General features: G+C 32.8%; 1 protein-coding gene across 1 annotated transcript in view; it reads right to left on the bottom strand.

Annotated features, from left to right (window-relative positions):
• Positions 1–18,102: 18,102 nt before the first annotated feature.
• Positions 18,103–22,973, bottom strand: part of dop (microtubule-associated serine/threonine (MAST) protein kinase dop) — a 128,435-nt gene continuing 123,564 nt past the window's right edge. The window contains exons 31-32 of the mRNA XM_085954951.1: positions 20,957–21,145; positions 18,103–20,768 (exon numbers count right to left, since the gene is read on the bottom strand). Of these exons, the coding sequence (XP_085811077.1) occupies positions 18,605–20,768; positions 20,957–21,145 (2,353 nt within the window). The 3' untranslated portion in view covers positions 18,103–18,604. The remainder of the gene's footprint in view (positions 20,769–20,956; positions 21,146–22,973) is intronic.

Here is a 22,973-nt window from a genome sequence, read left to right as displayed (position 1 = left end):
TCGATTGCATGATTTGTACCGGACAAACAACCACCGGACAATAAGAATACGAGCTAATAAAAACAGGTATTTCGTAAAAATAGTTTTTTTGAGAAATGTGTACTAGAAATTTACGGTTTTATTTACTTATAATCAAAATCAAGTACTTATTCACTAAATTATACATATTTATAAACTAAGTTTATTAACTAAATATTAAACAGTAAATCACTTGACACAACCAGTTGTTCAGTGTGACAGATATTATTGAATGGCTTAGGATTCCTGGGTTTCCCTATGACCAACAGCTTAATTTTGTATTTCCCGGTTGCATTGGAGCATGGCATAATAATTGTGATGCGGTTCGTGGGCACTTTCCTCCTTGGTACATTACTTCCTTCGCGATGAACGTACGTTTTACGAAGGAAAAGTTTCCAAAGTAAACCCGTCTCATCTGCGTTGTATACTTGTACGCGGCGGACTACTGAATTTGACAATCGAATACCGGCGAATTATAGAGCTTGATTTTGTGTTTTCAACTTGTAAAAATAACGGCTAATTATAGTAGTTGTCGGATAATCGAGCGGTGGATTACTGAGAGTTTACTGTATTCACATCTTTCAAGAAGAATATATTTCAAACAGTGTTAAAATCAATCGCTACTCTCCTCTGACCTCCACTGATGTTCAAAAGTGTTTTATTTGTTGTGAATCTTAATAATGAAATAACCGATATTTATTAAATTTATTGATGTCAGATTTAAAAACTCTGTTGTGAAACCATAATAATGCTAAAGGTTTGGTCAACTAACAAATTGCTGAATGTTGGTGGTGTTGATTCATTGAAATTGTTATAAATCGAAATGCTTAAACTTAAATTGGTTGGATTTGGGGGTCTCGAATTTTTTCTTTGTGGTAATATAAAATCAAAAATGTAGACCAATAACTCAGTAACTCACCAATGTAATCGTAATAAAAACTTAGAGATGCAATAGACGTTCTACCGTAAGAAACTCTGGGTATGTTAGCACTCGAATAACGGAAACAATCTATTATTTCATGTAATTTATCGAACTTGAGAATAAAAACAATAAACAGTTAGACTATCATTTGTCGTTAACAAGTTAGTTTTTTTCATTCATTAGTTCATAAATTATAATAAAACAAATAGCAAGACACTCTCTACCAACGATGATTGAAAAGAAACAATGAAAGTTTAACATAGATTTACGCGCATTCTAAAATCCATGATTTTTTGTAGTTTTTTTATTAGTAAGTATGTATATTAATTAAATTATAAAATTAGCAATTTCTCGCATTTATTATAATGTTTAAGTTGTCTACCATGCATATAGGTACGAGTATCATATCACTTATAGCACGTTCGATAACTGTTAAATATGTGAATAAGGGAAAATAATTTAACTGCAAATACATTGTAGCAGGTAGGGATGCAATACTGAATGAAAACGTCAATACCGGTTTTTTGGTATTTCTTATTGAATACCGGTATTAATACAGGTATTTCTTATAGATTAAAAAAACAGAAGTAGGTGCTTAATAATAAGTATAGCTATTAAAATCTTTTTAAAATATTATTTTATATCAAAAACCTACATTTATTATGTTGACATTTAAAAATATGTATTTACCATAATTGTAGAACTAGCTTAGACTATAGATACTTCTAGACGTCACCCGTTGCATTGCTAAATGAAGCCGCGTGCCTTGCGTTTGATTTGTGAGCGAGCGAACGCATTCGTCTACAAATGTTCGAGAACATAGACCATTTCGCTAGTGCTCGCCCAAAGTGCTCGCACTAGACGCTCAGAATTAAAATATAATTTTCTATTTTTTTACGTTATATAGTATTTTTAAGCGGTCAAAATGCAACCATTAGATAAAGATATCCATAATTCAAGTTATTTTAAAGAAACACTAGGTCACTGATATTAAAATATATAATAAAATACAAATAAATTATCACGAACATGTATCAACTTACTTATGAAACGTAATACCATCTTCTTGCTTATCAGTACGGCTACCACATTTTAAGACAACACACAGAACCATCTTTTCTACTTAATTAACCAAAAATATTTACCACTGACTTTATGTTTAACACAAAAAAATATCAATTTTAGCAACACGAGCTCGCAAGCTATCGACGCTATGTGAAGCGTTTCGCCCCGATTTGATGGCGATACTTTTGAAAACTGGCTTGTAGCTAGTAGACCTTTTATCTTACTCTAGCGCGTGTCGCAGAGATTGTAAGGGTGCCGAATACTTTCTCACTCGCACTCATGCATCGTTTTTGTTCAGGCCTTGAGAACTAGTGATTTTTTACAAATAATTTGAATATATTGATAATTTTAACTAAAGCCCTCAAAAGTTCATCAAGTGCAAATAAGTCCGGCTGCAAAAAAAGCTTCTTAAATTTAACGCTTGTACAGTCATCAATCTAGAATAATTGAACTTTTTTGTCACGGATGTTTTCTATTTCGAAATGATATTATGATAATTTGTAAAATATATTTGATGAAATTTGTTTTATTATTTTTTCAACTCTGTTGGATTCACTCAATATATTTTCATTTTAGCAGCACATACCTTATAATTCATTTTCAAAAACGTAAACGAGTGTGTTTTTTTAATACAGAAAATTCCGGTATTTTGGATTTTTAAAACCGGTATTACGGTATTGATAAATACTGGAATACCGGTTTTGAAATACCGGTATTGCAATCCCTAGTAGTAGGTAGTTAAATCGTCGGCGACAGTGAAACGAACGGCCAATTGAGTAGCGTGGACAATATTAGGCGAACGGAACAATTTCAAGCTATAATATTTACGTGTATTTTGTCCGCAACCAATATTTTTTTAATAGTGACGGAAAAAATATTCGATGGAAGATATAATATGGATACGCCACTGAAAGGGGCCTATTAAAATAACATAAGACTTTTAGGAAATCACGGGACTGGGTGGTTTAAAATAAGAGCTCGGAAATGAAAAGCGTGCGTGCCAACCGACAGCCCGCGCATCCTAAACAACAACGCCATCTTGGTTTCTATTTGACAGATAAAATGGAGGGAAATATAAAATAGTCGTAATAGTTTAATTACATATTACAATATTATTTTAATTAATCATGAAAATCGAAGATATATTATATAGACTTTCCAAATTAATATCGACGCAAAGAATATTGTCAAAAATATGAAATACTTGAGTCTTTTATTTCAGGTTAAATATTTTTAGAATAAATATGCTCACCAATAATAATTATAGACATTAAAAAAGTGGTGCGTTTATTTGTTGATAGTGAAATTAATAAGAAATTGAAGATAATTTTTAAATAAGTCAAATACTTTTTTATGCAGTTGGCCGGCGCTTATCTAAGTGGGAAATCTTGATTTGTCATCTTCATTCATACAAAACTAATGTAAGTAAACCATTGCAAGAAAATAATGCGTCGCTTCTACACTCTTACAAGTTACAAGATTTAGGTTTTCCCATAGATTGATTGGCTGTAGCGGCATGTGGGATTGATTTAAAAAAAACCAATCCAGCTGATATGGTGATTGGTGAACTGCCGCTTATCTATACCTATAGTGCGGATGGGTAGTTATTTGAATATATATATATTATAACTATACGAGATAACAACCTCACGATGGCCGCGTGGCTTAAGCGTCGGCCTATGACGTCGTGGGTCCCAGGTTCGAATCCTGGGTCTGGCAAGTACACATATTGTTTTTCAATTTGTGTATGAGTCAGAGTATGGACCTAATAGGTTGAGCAAGTGGCTGACATCCATTTCTCGTAAAAACAAAATCTGTTGTTACAAACCTTCACTCTGTGGAGGCCCATATGATCTTATTAGGATCGGACGGGGTTGAATATAATAATATACCTACGGTAAAGTTAGGTAAAGAGGGTGGGGGGGGGGGGATTGTTTACTAAATGTACCTACCGAGAGTTTGATTACAAATTTGGATATGAAAATTCTCATAGATATTGGGAATGTGAGTAAATTAAATTTATAAACCTACTATGTATAAGAAAACGAAGTGGGTAGGGTTGTGTTAAATGCACTTGAAGAGTTAGGTAAAGAGGGGATTGTATACGGCAGGTACCTAGAGTTAAAATACTGGACCAAAAAAACGGTGAATGATGCCGTCATGAGATTTTATTTTTAGACCAAACCAAACCTAACCTAACCTAACCTAACCTACCCCAAGCTAATATTAACTAATATAATCTTAGTTTGTGATACTGATGCATCAAAATGTATGAAAATTTCAAATTTTAAATTAACAATTATTGGATCTAAAAGCCTATGCACCGACAGAAAATGGTATTTATTATAATTGTCTACATGGAATAAACTGTTTTCGTAAAAAAAAATATAAAATGTCATGGCGATGTCTGCGGCACAGTTACCGACTTCAGAGCTAGTGGTGCAAAAACATATTCATTCGCTTTGAAGGGAGGGCAACTATAACGTTCATCAAGGTAGAAAAGTTTTTAGATTGGTTCAGACCATAGACTAATAATAATACTGTTCTGACTCAGTTTTTCGACTGATTACGAATAATATGCTGGGTACCACTGGTACACCCTTGGGAAAAAGCTGCCATCTTGAAAAAAAAACCGATTGGGTAATATTTAGAAATTTTATTCATACATGAAATAAAATTCTTTAAATTATACACGAAAAAAAAATAATTAAAAAATTAATACGGTCAGTATATTATAGTTAGGTATAATACGGAAGAGATATTAATATTTTTTTTAATATGAAGGTGAAATGAGACAAGTCAAAAACAGGTAATTGTTTCTTGTATTTAAATAAAAATGAAAAAGTAGCAAGCATAATACCAATTTATCAATTTTAATTTCTAGTTGTTTTGACTCATCTTGCCTTTCTGGACACCACAGAATTAAAAAAATATCATTTTAAATATTGCTTGCATTTTTAATCATAAAAATAATAATAATAATATTAAGTTGACATTTTCAAAATTTATTTTTTGTCGACGTTTAAAATTGTGCAATTAGAATGGAGAAAAATAAGTTTGGAGGCATTAAATATGTCACTTAACATCGTGAAAACTGGAGCTACTGAATAAATCCTTCAGTTCATAATTACGTTGGCTACATTATACAAATATCACAGTGAACTAGAATCTAGATATAAATCTACCTATGTACGTAATACCTACCTACATATTATATTATTAAATATAACTGGACTCTATACATTTAACTAAAATTAGGACTCTAATATTAGTTTAGTCTTAGTGTATTAAGATAATTGACGTGTTAGAAGCTTACAACAAGAGCTGAATACCAGTAAAAGATTGACTTGTATAGTTCTTATTCGGCAAGGATCAGAAAACCTTGAACGACAAAATATTTCTGGGCAGGCTGCCAGGAAAAAAGAGGCAAATAACATGATTGAGTCATTGAAGTGGAGTGATTATGGAGAAAACAATACTAAAAACTGAAGAAGACGTAATAAAATTGAGATAGTTGATGAAGAGTATGTACTGCAGTGTTTTAGTGTGATCCACGAAGCAGACATCGAAGAAGAAGAAGATGAACTTTAAATTAATTAATTTTAAAAATGGATCTACGAGGGTTGTCCAAGAATTAAAGACATTTAATTTAAAAATCAGGAAAAAAATATTTTTATAAAAACAGCATACGAAATTTTAGATACATATCCCCACTATTTTTCTACGTAGTCTCCGTTGCGATCGATGCACTTTGTGAGCTGTAGCACTGGTCCTTGATTCCCTTGTAGAACTCCCCCGCCGCCGTCCTCAAAAGTGTTTTCACCTCTTCCTCCACGTCCTTGTCAGTCTCGAAGCGTTTTCCGGCCAAATGTTGCTTCAGGTGAAGAAAATGATAGAAATAACTCGGCGCCAGGTCGGGGCTATGAACAGGATTATGAAGGACATCCCATATGAATTGAGTCCAAAAGGTTCAAAAAGACGTAAGCGCTTTTGTTTGCGAGCTTCCGTCAGGATTTTGGGCACCCAATGAGCACACCTTTGCACCCCTCAAAATCGTTTGTATGGTTGAATTACTGACATCTGATCTAAGATCAAAATTGCGAACTCACGGACTGTCAGACGGCGATCTTCACGAACTTTATCATTGATTTTCTTCAACAAAACGTCATCAATTGAGGACCTCCTTCCGCTCCCCTCCTCATCATGAACAATCGTTACTACCAATCGAAAACTCAGTACACCACTTCCTGGCATTCCGCTGGTTCATCACATTGCCATAAGTGGATGTGAGACGATGATGGATTTCAACAAGGTGGACTCCCTCCTGGTTGAGAAACCAAATAATTGAATGCACCTCGCAGGCGGCGGGATCTCAAACCGACGCAAAGGTCATACTGAAGCAGCTACCGAGCCGGCTCACCACTCGTTCTGGAGAGTGAAGTCGACGCTACACGCCAGTGCTGCCATTTTAGAAATAACATCCGCGTCGCCAAAAATGAATAAAGGTCTTTAATTCTTGGACAACTCTCGTATCTATCTGATACCTACGATATATCAAGTTTCTTCCCTTATCGGAGGTTGCAGCATCATTGCCATATTAGATTTATCGTCTGCTCTCTGGGACAGTTTGGTGTACCTGCGTTCGTACCAACTAGGGAGGTTATTAAGCCACAACATGCGGCATCTTCAAACATCATATTATTAAAGAGGTATTTTCCGAAATATATTTCTTTAGTTGTTCAGTAACCATTCGGTCAACTCGGTCCAGATTTATTGAATAATAAAAGTGGAATAAGTACTAAAAAAATTGCTTTTCATTAAATTAATCAATAATAAATATATTTTCTCTGTCTTCTAATGATATATTGACCAGTATCAAGTGGGAAAGCTAAATGTTGTTAACTTCTTTACAAATTATTTTTTAACAGATAGGTAGGTACCTATATATTATATTATTTCACTTGTAATATTAAAACCAAACTTGATATTTCCACTACACCAATTTTATTTTTCATTCGCAAATAACAAATTTCATACCACACCACATTATTGTGAAGTTATTAGTTAGCACCTATATTATTATTATTTATGTAACATGTTACCTACATAACTGAAGAAATTTGTAATTTTATCTCCCGGTTACAGTGTGATTTCCGATTGGTATGGTATTTTATAACAATGTTATATTACTGAAAAGGCAGACTTACTAATAATATTTAGAAATTTGAAACCTAGATTTTGTCAACATGCCATTAGCTACATATGTGTTGTCTTTATGTTACGATGGTTAATTATTTTAAAACCATATTGGTGTGAAAATGAAGCGACACTTTCTGTCATCGAGAATCCAAAATTATTTTCGAATCTTTGCTCCCAACTTTGAGTTCAGTGATTTTCAAATACTAAAAGATAAAGACTGATTAGTTTTTTTTCTCTTTTAACTGATATTAATTGTATAGATAATCAATAAACACAACACATTATGACTTATATTATTTTTTAGATTTAATTATAGATGAAATTAGAAGGGCTATTTTTCGTTGGAAATAACCACATACCTACCAACTAGAAAAAATCTTGGACCGACTGGGATTCGAATTTATATCTTTCACTGCTTGGGTAAATACCTAGATACTCTTTTCCTTTTATAACAACAGTCACTCGGACAATAATATACAAGTCTATAATAATATCTAAGTTCAAATCTCACTCTGTATTTTTCCCTAATAAGTAGGTATGTTTCTGAGGTTTTTCAACATTATGTACTTAATGTAATAAATAAAAAGATTTATATTCGCAAGTGGTAAAACGAATGTAAGTAAGTATGTGAAATTTGGACCCTTAACGTGAGGTATGTCTGGTATAAAGCGAAAAGACCACAAAATAAATCCTTGGAAATATATCGCCAAGCTTGTAATGAACACTGTCACTTGGCGAATGGAAATCACTAGACAAACGCAGTCAATAACGGTACCCGAGGGGCACTAAACAATCATAGGGCATCTTAATACCCGCTGGACCGAGAAGCTCAATAAGCTTGGAGGATGTACGCAACGGCGATTACGAAATTGATTCGTCAGAAGACATAAAATGGGGCCTCAAAACAGGTCAAACAAGACATAATATTAATCTTAAAAAGATGCGTATATCTCTTAAATTGAGTACGTGTATCCTGTAACATATTACATAATGCATAATATAAACTAACATAACAAATCAAACGAATATGTACTTGTGCACAAAAAATAAATCACTAATATGATTATGTATCACTATCTTCTTCAGTAGTAGGTAATTATATTTTTATTATAGGTTGTGATTCTAGGAAAGGGACACATTGATACTTTTACTGGGTGCTAGGCATGGGCCTCACTTTCTGAAGCGGGCCCCCAGGCCAGGATCTATGGATCTATCGCTTAAGTTAAGGGCAGTGTGATTTTCTACAGTAATGTTCCCCAAGTGGTTTATTCTACGGAACCCCAGTGTTAACCCTCGGTTCAGACACGGCAGATTGCAAACCGCGCGGAGTCAATCTATATATTTGTTCACACTGTCTTGTCCGCGGCGGAACTAGTACAAATTTACTCCGTGCGGAATATTCACCGTGTCTGAACCGAGGCTAAGAGTATTCCGTGTATTTTTTATCAATTTTTAAATAAATCCAATTGATTTATTGAGTTATCGGCACTCATGAATCATATTATTATGAAGTACTAATCGTGACCTCCTTTTGTGATAGCCAAGTAACATGCAACCCTAAGGCCCCCACATTCTAAAGCGGGCCCCTGGGCTAGGATCTTTGGAGCCCTTCCCCCCCCATACCTATCGCTAAAGATAAAGGCAGTGTGACGCTCTACAGTAGCGTTTTCCAAATGGCGTATGCGGTAAAATTAATGGGTATATTTAGAGTTTTTTTTGTATATTTTAATACCTACATCTATTTGAATTATGAAGTTGTCGAGTATCTGTACACAATTAAAAACTATATCCTACAACCATATAATTTTAAATAATATTTAAGATTATTGAAGAAAAATAGCGCCGACCGCTACCGTTACCGAAGAAAAAGAAGGCGACTTTTTTACTGGTAGAGAGAATTTGTGACGTGTGTTTATATCACTTATCTGGTCGACTCGCCACGCCGGGCCCTTCCTGATCCCGGGGCCCCAGGCTAGAGCCCTGTCAGTCCCCCCTTTGTGGGGGCCATGGTGCTAAGTGCTACGTTGGTAGTTGGAATTTATGGTTGTTATCTTTATTTTATCGTGGGGATCTCAAATCAGTTGGTGCCTCAGGCCTCTGAGTCCATGAGCTCGTTACTGAATGTATGCAGCAGTGAAGAATTAGAGACCGAGAAGAGTGTATGGGGCTAGTAGGCATTCGTCCAGCAGTGGATCGACCCCGACTGATGTTGATATTAATAATTATTTGTAATATACACATTGACAAGATTGAAATCCTCTGTATGCAAGCATTCAAATATAGATCGGAAATAAACGCCTACTGATAAATTACTTGAGAATAATAAAAACTTAACGATTTCTAAAAGCCCACTTATTTCTTGTATTTAAAGATTGTCTTCATCAAAATACATCGATTCTCGCATAAATTTTGTGAGAACTTACTTTAGGTTAGAATTAATATTTTGAATAGGTAGGAATTAAATTATGAAAATATTTTTTTCTATCACAATATTGACTTCTTGAGAGATATGACACAATGTAAATTAGTTTGTTTAGCAAAAAATATCACTTAACCTTGGAACGAATCACAAGTTTAGTTTGAAACCTCTTAAATTCCGTGATTCATTAAAAAAAGGCGGAACTCTATTATGTCATTTACCACGTGTGTGATAAATTGGGAATTGAAAACTCTCATACGTATGTAGGTGTTGGTACTCGTAGGAGTTGTCTAGTCGTTTAGTAAAACAAACACATTGTTAGATGGTGCCATTTTCAACAATGTTGAAAAATGACATAAAAACAAAAATGTAGTGTAATACCTACAATATGATTAATCAATAATCATATGTATTGGTATTTGCAATTACGTCCGGGAGGGTGGTAGATAGGTAGTAATGCGCTGCTCAGAATTGGCGCATTTTAAAGGTCGGCTAATAATTATGTAGCTAATGCGAATATTATAAGTTTTGTGAATTTCCACTTCACTATGACTAGTAGACGCAGCTACAGTCCATGTTTTTAGCAGAGCTGTTATAGTGGAGCAATATTACTTAACCCATGCGCAGATGTGATTTCTTAGTAGGTCTTATTTTTGATCGTACACTCATGGCTGAGGATCGTGACCACTTTTTAATTTTGCCATCCTTTGAGCGGCCAAGACTATCCATGCTTCTCCATCTTCCGCTTCTCTCAGGGCACAATGAATGGTGTCAGGCCACCAAAAACCACCAGTCTCTCCAGGTTGTCTAGTCCGCGCCGGACAATATGTCCAAAAAAACTGCAGAATTCGTCTCAGACATATTGTCTAGAGCCGTTCCTTTATCTGCAGTCTCTGGATGATTGACTGGTTCGACCTGTGCTCCGTCCAAGAAATACGAAGCATTCGGCGCCAACACAACATCTCAATCATTTTGAACATATTATATTGATTAAGATGAAATATCCTAAGCTTGCCGGCAGTCTAGTTTATTTGAGGCTTTCTAGCGATTAGAAATGCAGAAATTAGGTATAAAATTTGATTTATTATGGCGTATTGAAAATCTGTGCTATTAAAAATTTATCAACATAATAGAGATAGGACAATTTCAATATTAAATTTATATTTTTCCTGAAAGGTCATAGTTATATTTATCGTTGTTCTGTTTTGTCACTGTTCTGATTTGTCATGGAACCAAAATATGGTAACACTGATGTTGGATGTAGTGGAAATCTTATTCGTTATCTGAACTCGGATCGGACTGTGGAAAAACGCCATATAGGTAAATGGTTCGAAAAATATGATCAATTATCTCCAAAAAAATAAACAATCGATCAAGTAGGCGCTTGACAAAATAAAACACAACGGTTATTTTTGATTCAAAATTGATTTTGACATTTTATTGAATACAGTCAACTTTAAAAGTTATTCTTAGGCTACACATCAAAAATATGCTTTACACATTGAATATATTCGATATTTTTTTATAATTAAATAAATATAGAAAATTAATTTTTGATAATTTCTAACTTACTTGGATCACCGTTTTTCGACGCACAGGTCATTTTGAAAGCTTCCCATTATTTTCAATATTTTTTTAAAACAAGTATGTATACATTTTGAGAAATAAATAATAAGTACACACTATTAACTATACATTCATTGTAGTTACATGGGGACATTGTAGTTAATTGCATTATTTATAAGTACCTATTAGGACACAGATCATTGAACAAGCCCTTTCGTTTAAAAACGATGTTCATCATAATAATATGTACCTACCTATAGTAATTAACAAACCACAAGAAATATACGCTTACCTATCGCACGATTTACATTTATGAGAAAATGCTAAGTTGATGAAATCTTTTCCCAAAGAAATAGATAGGTACCTAATTGAATATTCAAACTTCAATATACCTACCTACTTACCAAGATCTTACGGAAAAGGTGATTTTACATAATTACTATTCTATTATTGAGAACAATAATTATTGTTATCTAATATTAAATTGGCAGGTTGACATTACTTCATAATATTTCAATATTTTTCGATGGTCTTTAAAAATAGTTCATTGTATATTCGCATAAATAGAGTAATTACGATTTAGATGTTTAATTCGAGAGTTGACTGAAGAGAATATGTATACCTAGGTACGTAAGTACCTACTTAATATTATTAGAAAGAATTAGGTATCATATTAAATTGAACTATTTTTTTATGAACAAACTTATTTATATATGACAGCATTGTTCATTCCACAAATTCTTCAATACAATTTAAGGAAGAGTTTTTATAATAATTAACGTCATTGTAAAATCGTTTGCATTTGATTGATAGTAAATAAACTTACTATATTGTAAAGTAAAATTTGATGGCGATATTTTTTTCAAATTAGCGAATGCAGTGACCTCTAGTGAGAAAATAATGAACTTGTGATACTTAGAACTATGTAGAATACAATAATCTATTATTTATGACCTACACAATATTCTACATAAAATTCTTCTAACTACTCAAATTAGTTCATTACTTTTTTGTCGATTTTTCTCTAAATCTATAGAATTTGACTTTCTACTATGTTCTAAATAAGATAAGCATGCTAGCTATTATCTTAACTAAAAATATGGGGTGATTTTGAGCCACTTTGGATTTACTTCAGATGAAAGAATTTTTAATGAGCATATTATATAAATCATTTCTCCAATAAAATGACCCTGTATTAATTTATCGATTATAGAAATTCTTATCTTTATGGCTGTACTTGGTTCTTACCGTTACTTCATAATCACAATGCAGGCCATGTGCAATAGCCGGTGTTGTAGTGCTAAATAAAATAGTGCCAGAAAGTTGTTTCTTTTTTTATTCTATGAATCCGGGTCTAAGTAAGTAAGTTCACTGATAATTAGTTCTATTGTATGAGGAGTAGGTACTGAAAAAATAAATAGAATTAGGTCGAATATTATTTTTTTATTATTCGTCGAATTTTTTTTCCACATTAGTTGTGTACAGGGAACTCAGAAATAATGGAAACTGAAATACCTAACAGGTGTGGAGAAACAGGCAACCGATCTCGAATGCGGAAGAATATGGGATAAACACTTGTCGTTCGTTCTGACAATTTATTGCTCTCGTTGTATGCACTGAAGCTCATTCAATATTGGTGTATTTGAAATAGCAACACACTATTGGACGTCTATGTGTGGTTCATTTTCCTAGTCACTCACACATTCAAAACCCTGCGTCAAAATGTACTGTATTGGGGAATAGCCTATCGAAATTCTATTTATTAATCTGTCCTGTGGTTGTGTACAATGGGCATCAATGATTTGTTTCTATTGCTATTGTAGTTTCATTATTAAACTGAAGTCGTAATAGGATCATCTCTAAATACTATATTGGATAGTAGTGAAGGGTTCCAGAATAGAAGAGGTGAATTTCATTTTCTTACAATGAATAAATAAATTTTCTCATACGTCGCTGTTTTGATTTCTGATTTGTAAAGGTTGATCCGACTAAATTATACCACAGACCAAACAAATCTTCGATAGTGTTTATGAAAATAAAAAATAAAACAAAAAACATGAAAACAACACTGATATATTTACAAAAAGAAAAAAAAATCAGACATACACAATAATTTGAAAAAAAAATAAAATAAAGAAAAACTGTATGGAATGCAATAATTGTTATTATTAGCAACTAATGAAAAACAACATAATATATTTTGTTAGCTTTTAAGCATAGGTAATATTCATGTGAAACTGTTTATAATAGAATAAATAAGAAATGTAATAATAAACAACATAGAAAATATATTGTATGTTAACTTCAATAAACCAAAGAATACAGTGATTACATTGACTTTTAACTTAATTATGAAATTTAACTTTTTATGTAACTAACAAGATACATATTATAACAAATGAGATACTGTAATAGTATACTGATGCTAGAATTATGACAAATATATTATTTTTAATGTAGGTAGGTGTATGTGGATGTATAAAAGTTTAAGTGAAAAATTATCAATCAAAAAGTATACGCAACTGAACAGAATGACACAGGACTATCTTATAATGATGTTGACATATTATTTTATTGCTTGCTCTTTGTATTTCATATTGAGGCTCTGTCTAAAAACTACTGTCATTTTCGTGTTTATGTGATTTCCGTACCACAATGTTTTTTTTAAATATTATTCAATCTCAATTAGGTACCACAATAATATTGTATGCATACTTCAATAGACATAAGATAGTAAAACACAAAAAATTACAAGATTTTTAACATACAATGACATTATCAAGAACAGATTTAAAGCAATGTCATACATTGGATTGAGGATTTTTAACCCTTTTTCCATAGGCGACTTAGGCATGATTACAAAATCAAACACTGTGACACGCTGAATGAATATATTAGTCTCTATTGGAAAAAAAATTGTCATGCAATTAGTGACAATACTAGCGTTTGAATATTACTTTCTAATTAGCCCAGGATGTACGTTTTTATAAGATATATGTATTTTTCTCATGATTTCTTTGGTGTCTGAAATCAGTAGGAGACAATTTTTCACGACAAACCTAGCAACTGACAGACACCAGTATACTGTAACACATTGGATGATCCAAGGGGTAGATATTTGACATGAGAGCACAATCGGCAACTAAATAGTCACAAGTGGTTAATATGTACCTTTTGATATGAAAATAGTCAATTATACATCCAAAATGAGTTGTGAAAAGTCTCAAACACCAAGTTGGTAAACTATTTATTATGCATGTGAACATTCAGTGACAAAAGGCTTAGCCTTGAACACATCACTACAAAGTGCTATTTTCAAAATACTATGAATAAGCTAAGCTAATGTAATAAATAACATTACAAGTAAATTTCATTGCACGATAGTGTTTTAACAGCTACTAAAACGATGAGGATAAATAATAAAGGAACCAAATAATAAAAAAATATCAATATTTACACATTATCCGTCCTTACCTTATCTCCCAAAACATAGTAAATTAATCAAAGACAACGTTATATACAAAAGAAATCGCTGTTAATTGCTATTTTTATTAAATTTACTTAACGGATTTACGAGTAACACGAGTGATTTAAAAATATAAAGTCTCACAATTCCTGGGATCTATTTAAAATAATATGTAGGTCAATAATTCAAAGCGATTTATAATTACCAGAGAAACAGTTTTCAAATTTAAAATATATACTTCTTTTATGAAGTAGGTAATGATTAACTAAAGTACAGTAAAACCTCGTTAATAAGAACATGGATAATTCGAAATTCGCCGTAATTCGAAATTTTCGCGAAAACAAAGGCCCTTGAACATTATTTTCATATAAAACAATACCTTTAATTTCGAATTTCGTAATTATTTCCCGGCATATAAAAATATTCAATGAATCGTAAAAAAGTACACTATTTCATTAGCCAGTCATTGAAAATTGTGACAGACTTTTCTTAAAACATCATAATTCACTTATTTTAAGAAGGTAAAAATAATCCTGACATTTGATGACCCATCAACATACATGGCACCGGAAATCTGGTAGGCACATCTATGATCGTAAACAATATTTATGAAAATCAAATTTTTTTTTTTTTTAATTTTAATATTTTTCCCCCAGGAGGAAACGAGGTTTTACTGTATACACTTCTTTTATGAAGTAGGTAATGATTAACTAAAGTAGGCTACTATAAAATTCATGTTCAATTCATTTACTGCACAAATTCTTAAATAAATAATAATTTAACAATGCTTCCTACCATACATCTACCATTAATCCCAGAAACCAATAACAATTTCATCTTTAGACAGAATAAGTATACTAATTCATATTAGCCAAGTTACCAACCAGTAGGAGAGTGATTTGAAAAATTCCATACACAATAAATACACTGTGACAATTCTCACCATGTGCATTCAGTTCACAGGAACGGTGTCATCTGCATGCAGAGTCATGCGGGATGAGCATTGCTATCTAATTGATTTAAGTTTTGTACTATTCCATTTGAGTAAATTGACAGTACTCAAGAATAGTACAAAACTTAAATCGATAGTATTAATTTTATAATAATCTATTTACACTTGACTTCAGCAAAAATGTGTCATCTCAAAAGAATTAATAAAATGATTTATGAATTATCATCAGAAAAGACATAAGACAGAAGAAAATCTAGATTCTAATCAACAATCTATTCAACTCTATCGTCGATTATTTTTAAACATTAAATGATTTCCTTAAACTTCATTCTGAAAAGACTAATGAATATGTAATAGTAATTTATGATATTCTTGTGGATCAATCAGACTATTCTTCTTATGGGTTGACACAATATTTGAAACATAATCTGCCAATGTCTTTTTTATTCCTACCATCTCAGAATGCTTATCACCTCCCACTGTCTTTCGATACTTATATATCCCGATAATAATAAAATATTCTGTTTCAATTTACCAAAATAATATTTACATGTTTACAGAAAAATATGTCAATAATTTATAGACAATTTCATCTTTAAATATGTTCAAAATTGTTCATTAACTTAATGGCATATTATGAATAATTGAAATGTCCATTTCGTAAGTACATAAAAAATATATTATATTATGTAATTATAATTCATTGACATTTGCCGATAAAACATTATTTACACGATGATTTCCCTTTACATAGTGTGTTAAAATTTTTCTCAATTATAATTATGAGATAAGTTTTAATGCAAGCATTTTAACAAAGTTTAGTTTAGCCAATATCTTTTGATAATAATATATTACTTTCTGTATTATCCGAAACTCCAATGAAAATTTATTTATTTATTATGTACAAGAATGATTTTATCCAAATATTTAAAAGAAATTTGTATTAAATATTATTTACAAGAACAATTTATGGATAAAGAAATTGATTATAGAAAACTTCTACGATGAATCATGAATGTAGAATGCTTTGACACTTTCTTATTAAAATTAGAGATTATGAATTACGAAAGTCATGTGCCCTTTATAACCATATCCAAAAATCATTCAAGCCCATAAATCTTCTGGACTGTTCAACATCTTGTTTTACTTGCCGATTTCACCCTTTTTGTAAATTCATATGTATAAAACGTGCGTTTAAAAAAATAATTTTAATTCACAATTCGGGGGTCCTAGCAAGAGTGTAAATGATTACAGTTGCGATAAATTTTGTAGATAGGAATAATACTGTGAATGATTCACACATAGTGGGGGCATGAAGCTAAATACTCTTAATGACTGACTCTAATTCATCTTTTTATAGATTCGCTCAGGATAAAAAGGCCTTGAAAAATAGCATAGTAAAAAGTCTTCACACTGATCATGTATTCTTACATAAGAAATTCATAACAGAATTTATCAAAAGGATTTTCGTCTGATTGCTTATGTCCTTAAATGCTACAAGTAATTTTAAAAGATGGCAGAATTAGCATCAAAATAAAATTTGTACAGATATAATACAGTTGTCATTACATATTACGCAAGCTTATGGCGATAAGCAACATATTCCAAATTTCTCATACATTTCTGCAGAAAAAAATCATTGACAATTTACATGTGCCACACAATTTATAGGATTAGGTACATTTATAGATTTTAAATATCATACAATATCAATCTCCTGACGTGTCCAATTTTAATTGATTCTTTGATGAATAGATAATCATCTGGTGATTATATCTATGTGTAGATTCTATTATAGGTGTTTTCACAAAAATATTTTTTCAAATCCAAATCCGAAGCCAATTTTTTCAGTGAAAATATTGGAATATTCCATGGCACTTCAGGATGGAACTGGAAAAAACTATGGATACTTCCTTTGATATAACATTCCTACCACAAGAATATACAAACTTTTGATATTACCATATTGTATGTACATTTGAATTTCAACAACAAATGATTGTCTATAGCATTTTCAAGAAAGCAATCAGCGTTGACGTCGCTAATAAATAATTATAATATTAATAATTGATATATTCATTTTAAATTAACTTATTATTAAAATGGCCATGCCTTTATTTCTGAAAGCAATCAGCAGATACGTCTTCTATTAGAAAATTAAAAAAAAAATATATATTGCTCCTAATGAATAAAAAGTAAGTTTTTCATATTTTAAGTAAATATTTATAATTTCTACAATCATTAATTGAAAAAAATTCAAGAACAAGTTTGTTATTTTTATTCATTAGATTCAATCAGTATTGTAAGCAATGCAATGCCAAAAAGATTTTAATTATTAATAACTAAACATTCTAAAAAGCAAAAATGAAAAAGTGATTTATAAATGTAGCTTGACACCAATTTGCACCTAAAGAACAATAATCAATACGAGAGAATTATCCAACATGGACGCAAGATTTTTATTTAATTCGTAAATTTATATTTTTATTCAAAAGTTAGAAGTAATAGAAGCATAACTACGATTTCTGTAACTCAATGTCAGCACATGTGTGCACATGTACAATATAAAATTGATATTTGTGTTCACTTATGGTTTTAAGTTTTCTAAAAGCAGATTAAAAAGCAGAGAAAACTTGCGAGGATATTAAATGACTATGGAGAAAATAGTGATGTAATTTCTATGAAGGTGATTCGATTTTTATCAATATGATTTAATAAGAAATATATTAAATCGTTAAATTTCATAACATACGTAGCTAGTTACTAAAATATTAATTTATATTTAATGGTAATGGTATTATAACTACAATTAAATTGATAAATATTGATGATTGCTCTAAAAATGACAAGAAATTAAATTATTTTTATTATCAAGAAAAAAAGAACTGTGCTATTTATTATACTAAATTTAGACAATAAATAAAACTGTTACAAAATAGAAGATTCGTTTCAGACTGACAATTTATTTATTTATTGCTTCCAGAAAAAAAGCAATCCTCATTTTTTCTTCTTCACCATTTTCTCAGCATAGCTAATGGCGGACTCTTTCTTGGAGGAATTACTTCCCTGCTCGTTATCTGAAGGCTTGCTGACCTGTCCTGACGATGAACAGTCTTTGCTGTAACCGCTCGAAGAAGAAGAGTCCTTTCCCACTCTTCGCGTTAAAACATTTTCAGTGACGCCTTTGCTAACACAATCCGCACTGAGGCAAGGAATAAAGTCGACAGTTTTGTCTTTGGCTACACCTTTACTGTCGTCTTTTCTACTTTTACCGTCGACTTGCTGCTGATTCCTAACAGTGACTCCCTCAAACTTCATCGGAAACGTTCCAACTTTCGGCAGATGTATCTCAGACGACGCCTTATCGTTTTGAGATCTGATTTGATCAGTTTGATAACTACCACCATCCTTACTTTTTGATTTATGAGTTTCCATAAAGTCACTGCTGGATTTTTTTAACTCACTCACATTCTTGAGATTCTTCTCCACTTGTTTGATGGGCGATGACGTCACCGCACTTTTTGATTTCATTTTTATGTCATCTTCATCTTTCCCTTTGGATTCTGATTTCTTGACACTTGCATTATCGTCAATACTCTTTGCGTTTTTCCCGCCACTAGATTCAACTTTTTTAGCATCACGCTTTTCAAACGATTCCTGTTTTATAATAACACGTTCTGACTTCACAACGATAGGACTGCTTTTCAGGACGCAAGTTTCATTTTTAATAACCGCAGCATAGCTTTTACTCATTCCTTGATCAGTCTTATTGGTAAAATTGATACCGTCCTGCTTGTTTGTTGATTCCGCAACGATTGTACTTTTACTCATACTATTATTAATACTTTTCGGTTCTGAATCTTCCCAAGTCTTATTGACTTTCTTCTGAGCATCGGTTACATGTGTTTGTCCTTCCATTTTCCCTTTGAAGAACTTCTGCTGGCTTTCGCTTGTGCCTTTTGGTGATTTGCAATACTGATTCGATTCTTGGACAGATTTCAAATTTAAGCTCTCGAGCTTTGAGGTAATTTGGCCGACCAAAGAAGGAGATCTAGTCAATTCAGGTTTTGTAACGATAGAATCGACCGGTTTTTGGTACGCTTGGCTTCCTTTACTAGTCATCTTGGCTACCGTTTCCGCAACGGTAGTGACAACATCTACATTATCTTTCGAAGGTTTACTGACGACGGAATCTATAGACACTGAACTGGATTTACTTAACGCACCGTCGGCGCTGCAGGTGGAATCTTCCGTACTCGTCTGTTTACCGTGTAAAGTTTTTCCTGAATCATCTTTAAGTACACTAATATTATAGACAGTGTTAGAATCATCGTAGTCAAACGATTTTCCTTCAAAGTTATCATGTTTAACACTGTAAACAGAAATATTTGAAATATCCAATATGTTAGACAGATCTGCCGTTGTATCGAAGTCGCTTGAAAAATTCAAAATAGAATTCTGAGTCGTGTTTAATGACGAGTTCAAAGGAGAATCGTACGTATCATCCAGGCATCCGAATGACGCATCCAAATCAGTCTTAGAATTGCTTCTTCTTGTTTTTTCAACCGAGCAAGTGCCTTTCTGATCGATAAACATAACTTGACAATCGGAATCTCTAATTTTCTGATCGATCGATTGGCTGTCGTGTATGGGAACGGCGGCTGCATTGGTGGGGGAATCTTTCTCTTCGGCGATTCTCGGTAAAAACTCTCCTGGAGCGGCTAAGCTGAGCGACAACCGAGCTTGACTGCTGTCTAATACTGAAAACTGTCCGGTGATATCTTGAACTGTCTGTCCGGGTTGCAGCAAGTCGTGGCATAAGTCGACGCTATAATTTCCAGTATTATTGTCTGGAGTGGGTCTTTGAGTTAATTTCTGCTGCGGGATCACAACGGCGAAGCTCGAATTGGTAGAGGGGCCGAGAGAATGCTGCACGGAGCCCCCGAACTGTTGGTGTTTACTTTGGTCGGGCGGCTCGGGCGTTCGATCGGCCTGCTGGTTTGACGGAGTGACCGAGGCGGCGGAAGCCAGAGGTCTCCAGAGGGCCGATCCTCCTTTGCCTCGGGAGTGTGCGGGCACCGATGAAACGGAGGAAGCCGCCTGTGCACAACACAGTGGGGAAATGAGGGCGCATTTGCTCTCTGCTGACCGTGGATGCAGCCTGAAAATATATCATGGTTGCGGTCAGGAACAGGTAATATATGGAATGGATACTAACACTTAGTAACTACTTGTCCTTCTTTCTGTTAACTGAAACTCCCTTAGATGTCCTCTCGCATTAAAAACAAATCGGATAAAAAATGTACCCACGCTTAAATACTAAATTATAAACATAAACATTATCATTACCTGTCAGGACTGAGAGCCCTTCTCAGCAAAGGCGAAGCGGGCTCTCGAGGCCATGCCCTGGACGGAGCCGGACCCCGCGGATGATGATCACGTCCGCGGTGGCCCGACGACACTCCTCCGCCTGACACGCCTCCCCCGCCCCCCGAGTGATGGCACGTCACCACTGACAATGACAGTGGAGAAGGAGATCTGCAATATTTCAATATAATTATTTTACACTATATTAACACTTTCACTAAGCCTAATGCTTATAACAAGATAATTTTCAATATTTTGTGGCAGAAAATAAAGTATATTTTTATAATTTTTCTTGTGACAAATAATCACAATTAGCTGTAAAATCGTGAAATACATTATTTTTTTAATCACAAAAACTAACATTAAGCGAAAGATTTTCACAATCAAAGATAAGGAATTAAATAAGTAATAATATATTAGTCACCAGACAACATTTGAAAATCACTCAAAAATTAAAAAGATCTCAATTGTAAAGAATCAATCAATCAAAGCATGTAATAAAACTCTTTTTTATTCAGACAAGTCTATGCTCAAAGGGCCACAATAATGCAGGCAATTAATGTCAGAATGTACAAGTCACAAAAGAACAAAATCAAGTGAAAACGACACAATCTCTGTAGTTACACATCAGAGGTAAAAACAGATTTTCATTTTGGATGTTAGGAAATCTGTAACATCCAGGTCAAAACTTTATGCAAGAATAGGGAAGCAAATAAATCATTAATTTTTGTTATGGTTTTTGAAAAATGGTAGGTAAAACATAGAGAGGATGTGACTGGCCGAAATTCGGCAAAAACTCTGGCGGGGGACAAGCAATGCAGGAAAAAAACTGTCATACTTCTTCGGACAGAATTTACCTGATGATGAGAGAAGAAAGACTTTATAGTTTGGTAGTCGACATGGAAACAATAATACAATCAATACTGAGGGACCTATAAGCAAAAAAGGGAAAACATAAAGACATTGTAGTGATAAGTGATAACATTTATTAATTGGAAAAGGGGGAACTGAACGATATTTAAATAGCTATGATGGAATTACTTTAGAAATCCTATCACAGTTTTCCCTTGAATATTTCAATATGGTTTGAACAGATCACCAATGTGATACTAACCAAAGTAATATTAAATTTAAGATGTAAATAAGAGAAACATGAAGTTTAGTATCAAGACATAATAATATATATAGGTACTCTGAGATAAAGTAATTTTATTGTAGGTGTTCTGGGAATATTATAATTATGGTAAATTATTTTCTTTTCGATAGTTCGATTTACGTCACTTGGCAACGTATGGGAACATAAACATAGCGCAAATAAAAAAGCCAATTCAGAAGCCCTAGGATGGTTTTAGTATATTCTTCAAGTAATGGATATGTTAAGTATCACATACTTTTTAAAAGAAACATACAAATGTGTTTAATTCTTAATAAAGAAAAAGGACAATGATAAGATATATAATTCAATATTTACAAAACATATTAGGTATGTATCTGGTTTTTGTAAGATATAACATTGATGAAACGATTGAAGTCAAGCTAAAAATATTTAAAACACATTAAAAACGGGTCTAGGACGATTTGGCACCGGACAACTGGACGCCACGGAATTCGAAAATAAATAGACGTTAGGTACTTATAGGTACTTTAAAAAAAATATTCAATATAATTATTTATACTTCAATGATTATATTATGATTTAATAGTTGGTAAGAATGTAAATATGCAGACGTAAACAATGATTTAATCGTGCATATGTTTAAGTTCCAACGAAAAAAGAGTTTTTTATTTTATATGAAGCCTTAGGCATGGTAATTCTCAATCCGCGATAAAGAATACATTATGTTAAGAGTAAAATGAATTCAAACTAGTAAGTAGTAGATAGAAACTGATTAAAATACCTCGTCTACACGTATTTACGACAGTGCGGCGTCCAATTGTCCGGAGGCCAGTCGTCCCATTCCCTTAAAAACTGTGCTAGACGATGCGGTCCAGATTATTA

Source organism: Rhyacophila brunnea, unplaced genomic scaffold (assembly GCF_057557595.1).
Source record: "Rhyacophila brunnea isolate RB1 unplaced genomic scaffold, BYU_Rbru_1.0 scaffold_4, whole genome shotgun sequence".
Classification (NCBI taxonomy): Eukaryota; Metazoa; Arthropoda; class Insecta; order Trichoptera; family Rhyacophilidae; genus Rhyacophila; species Rhyacophila brunnea.
This window is presented reverse-complemented; position numbering and strand designations above follow the sequence as displayed.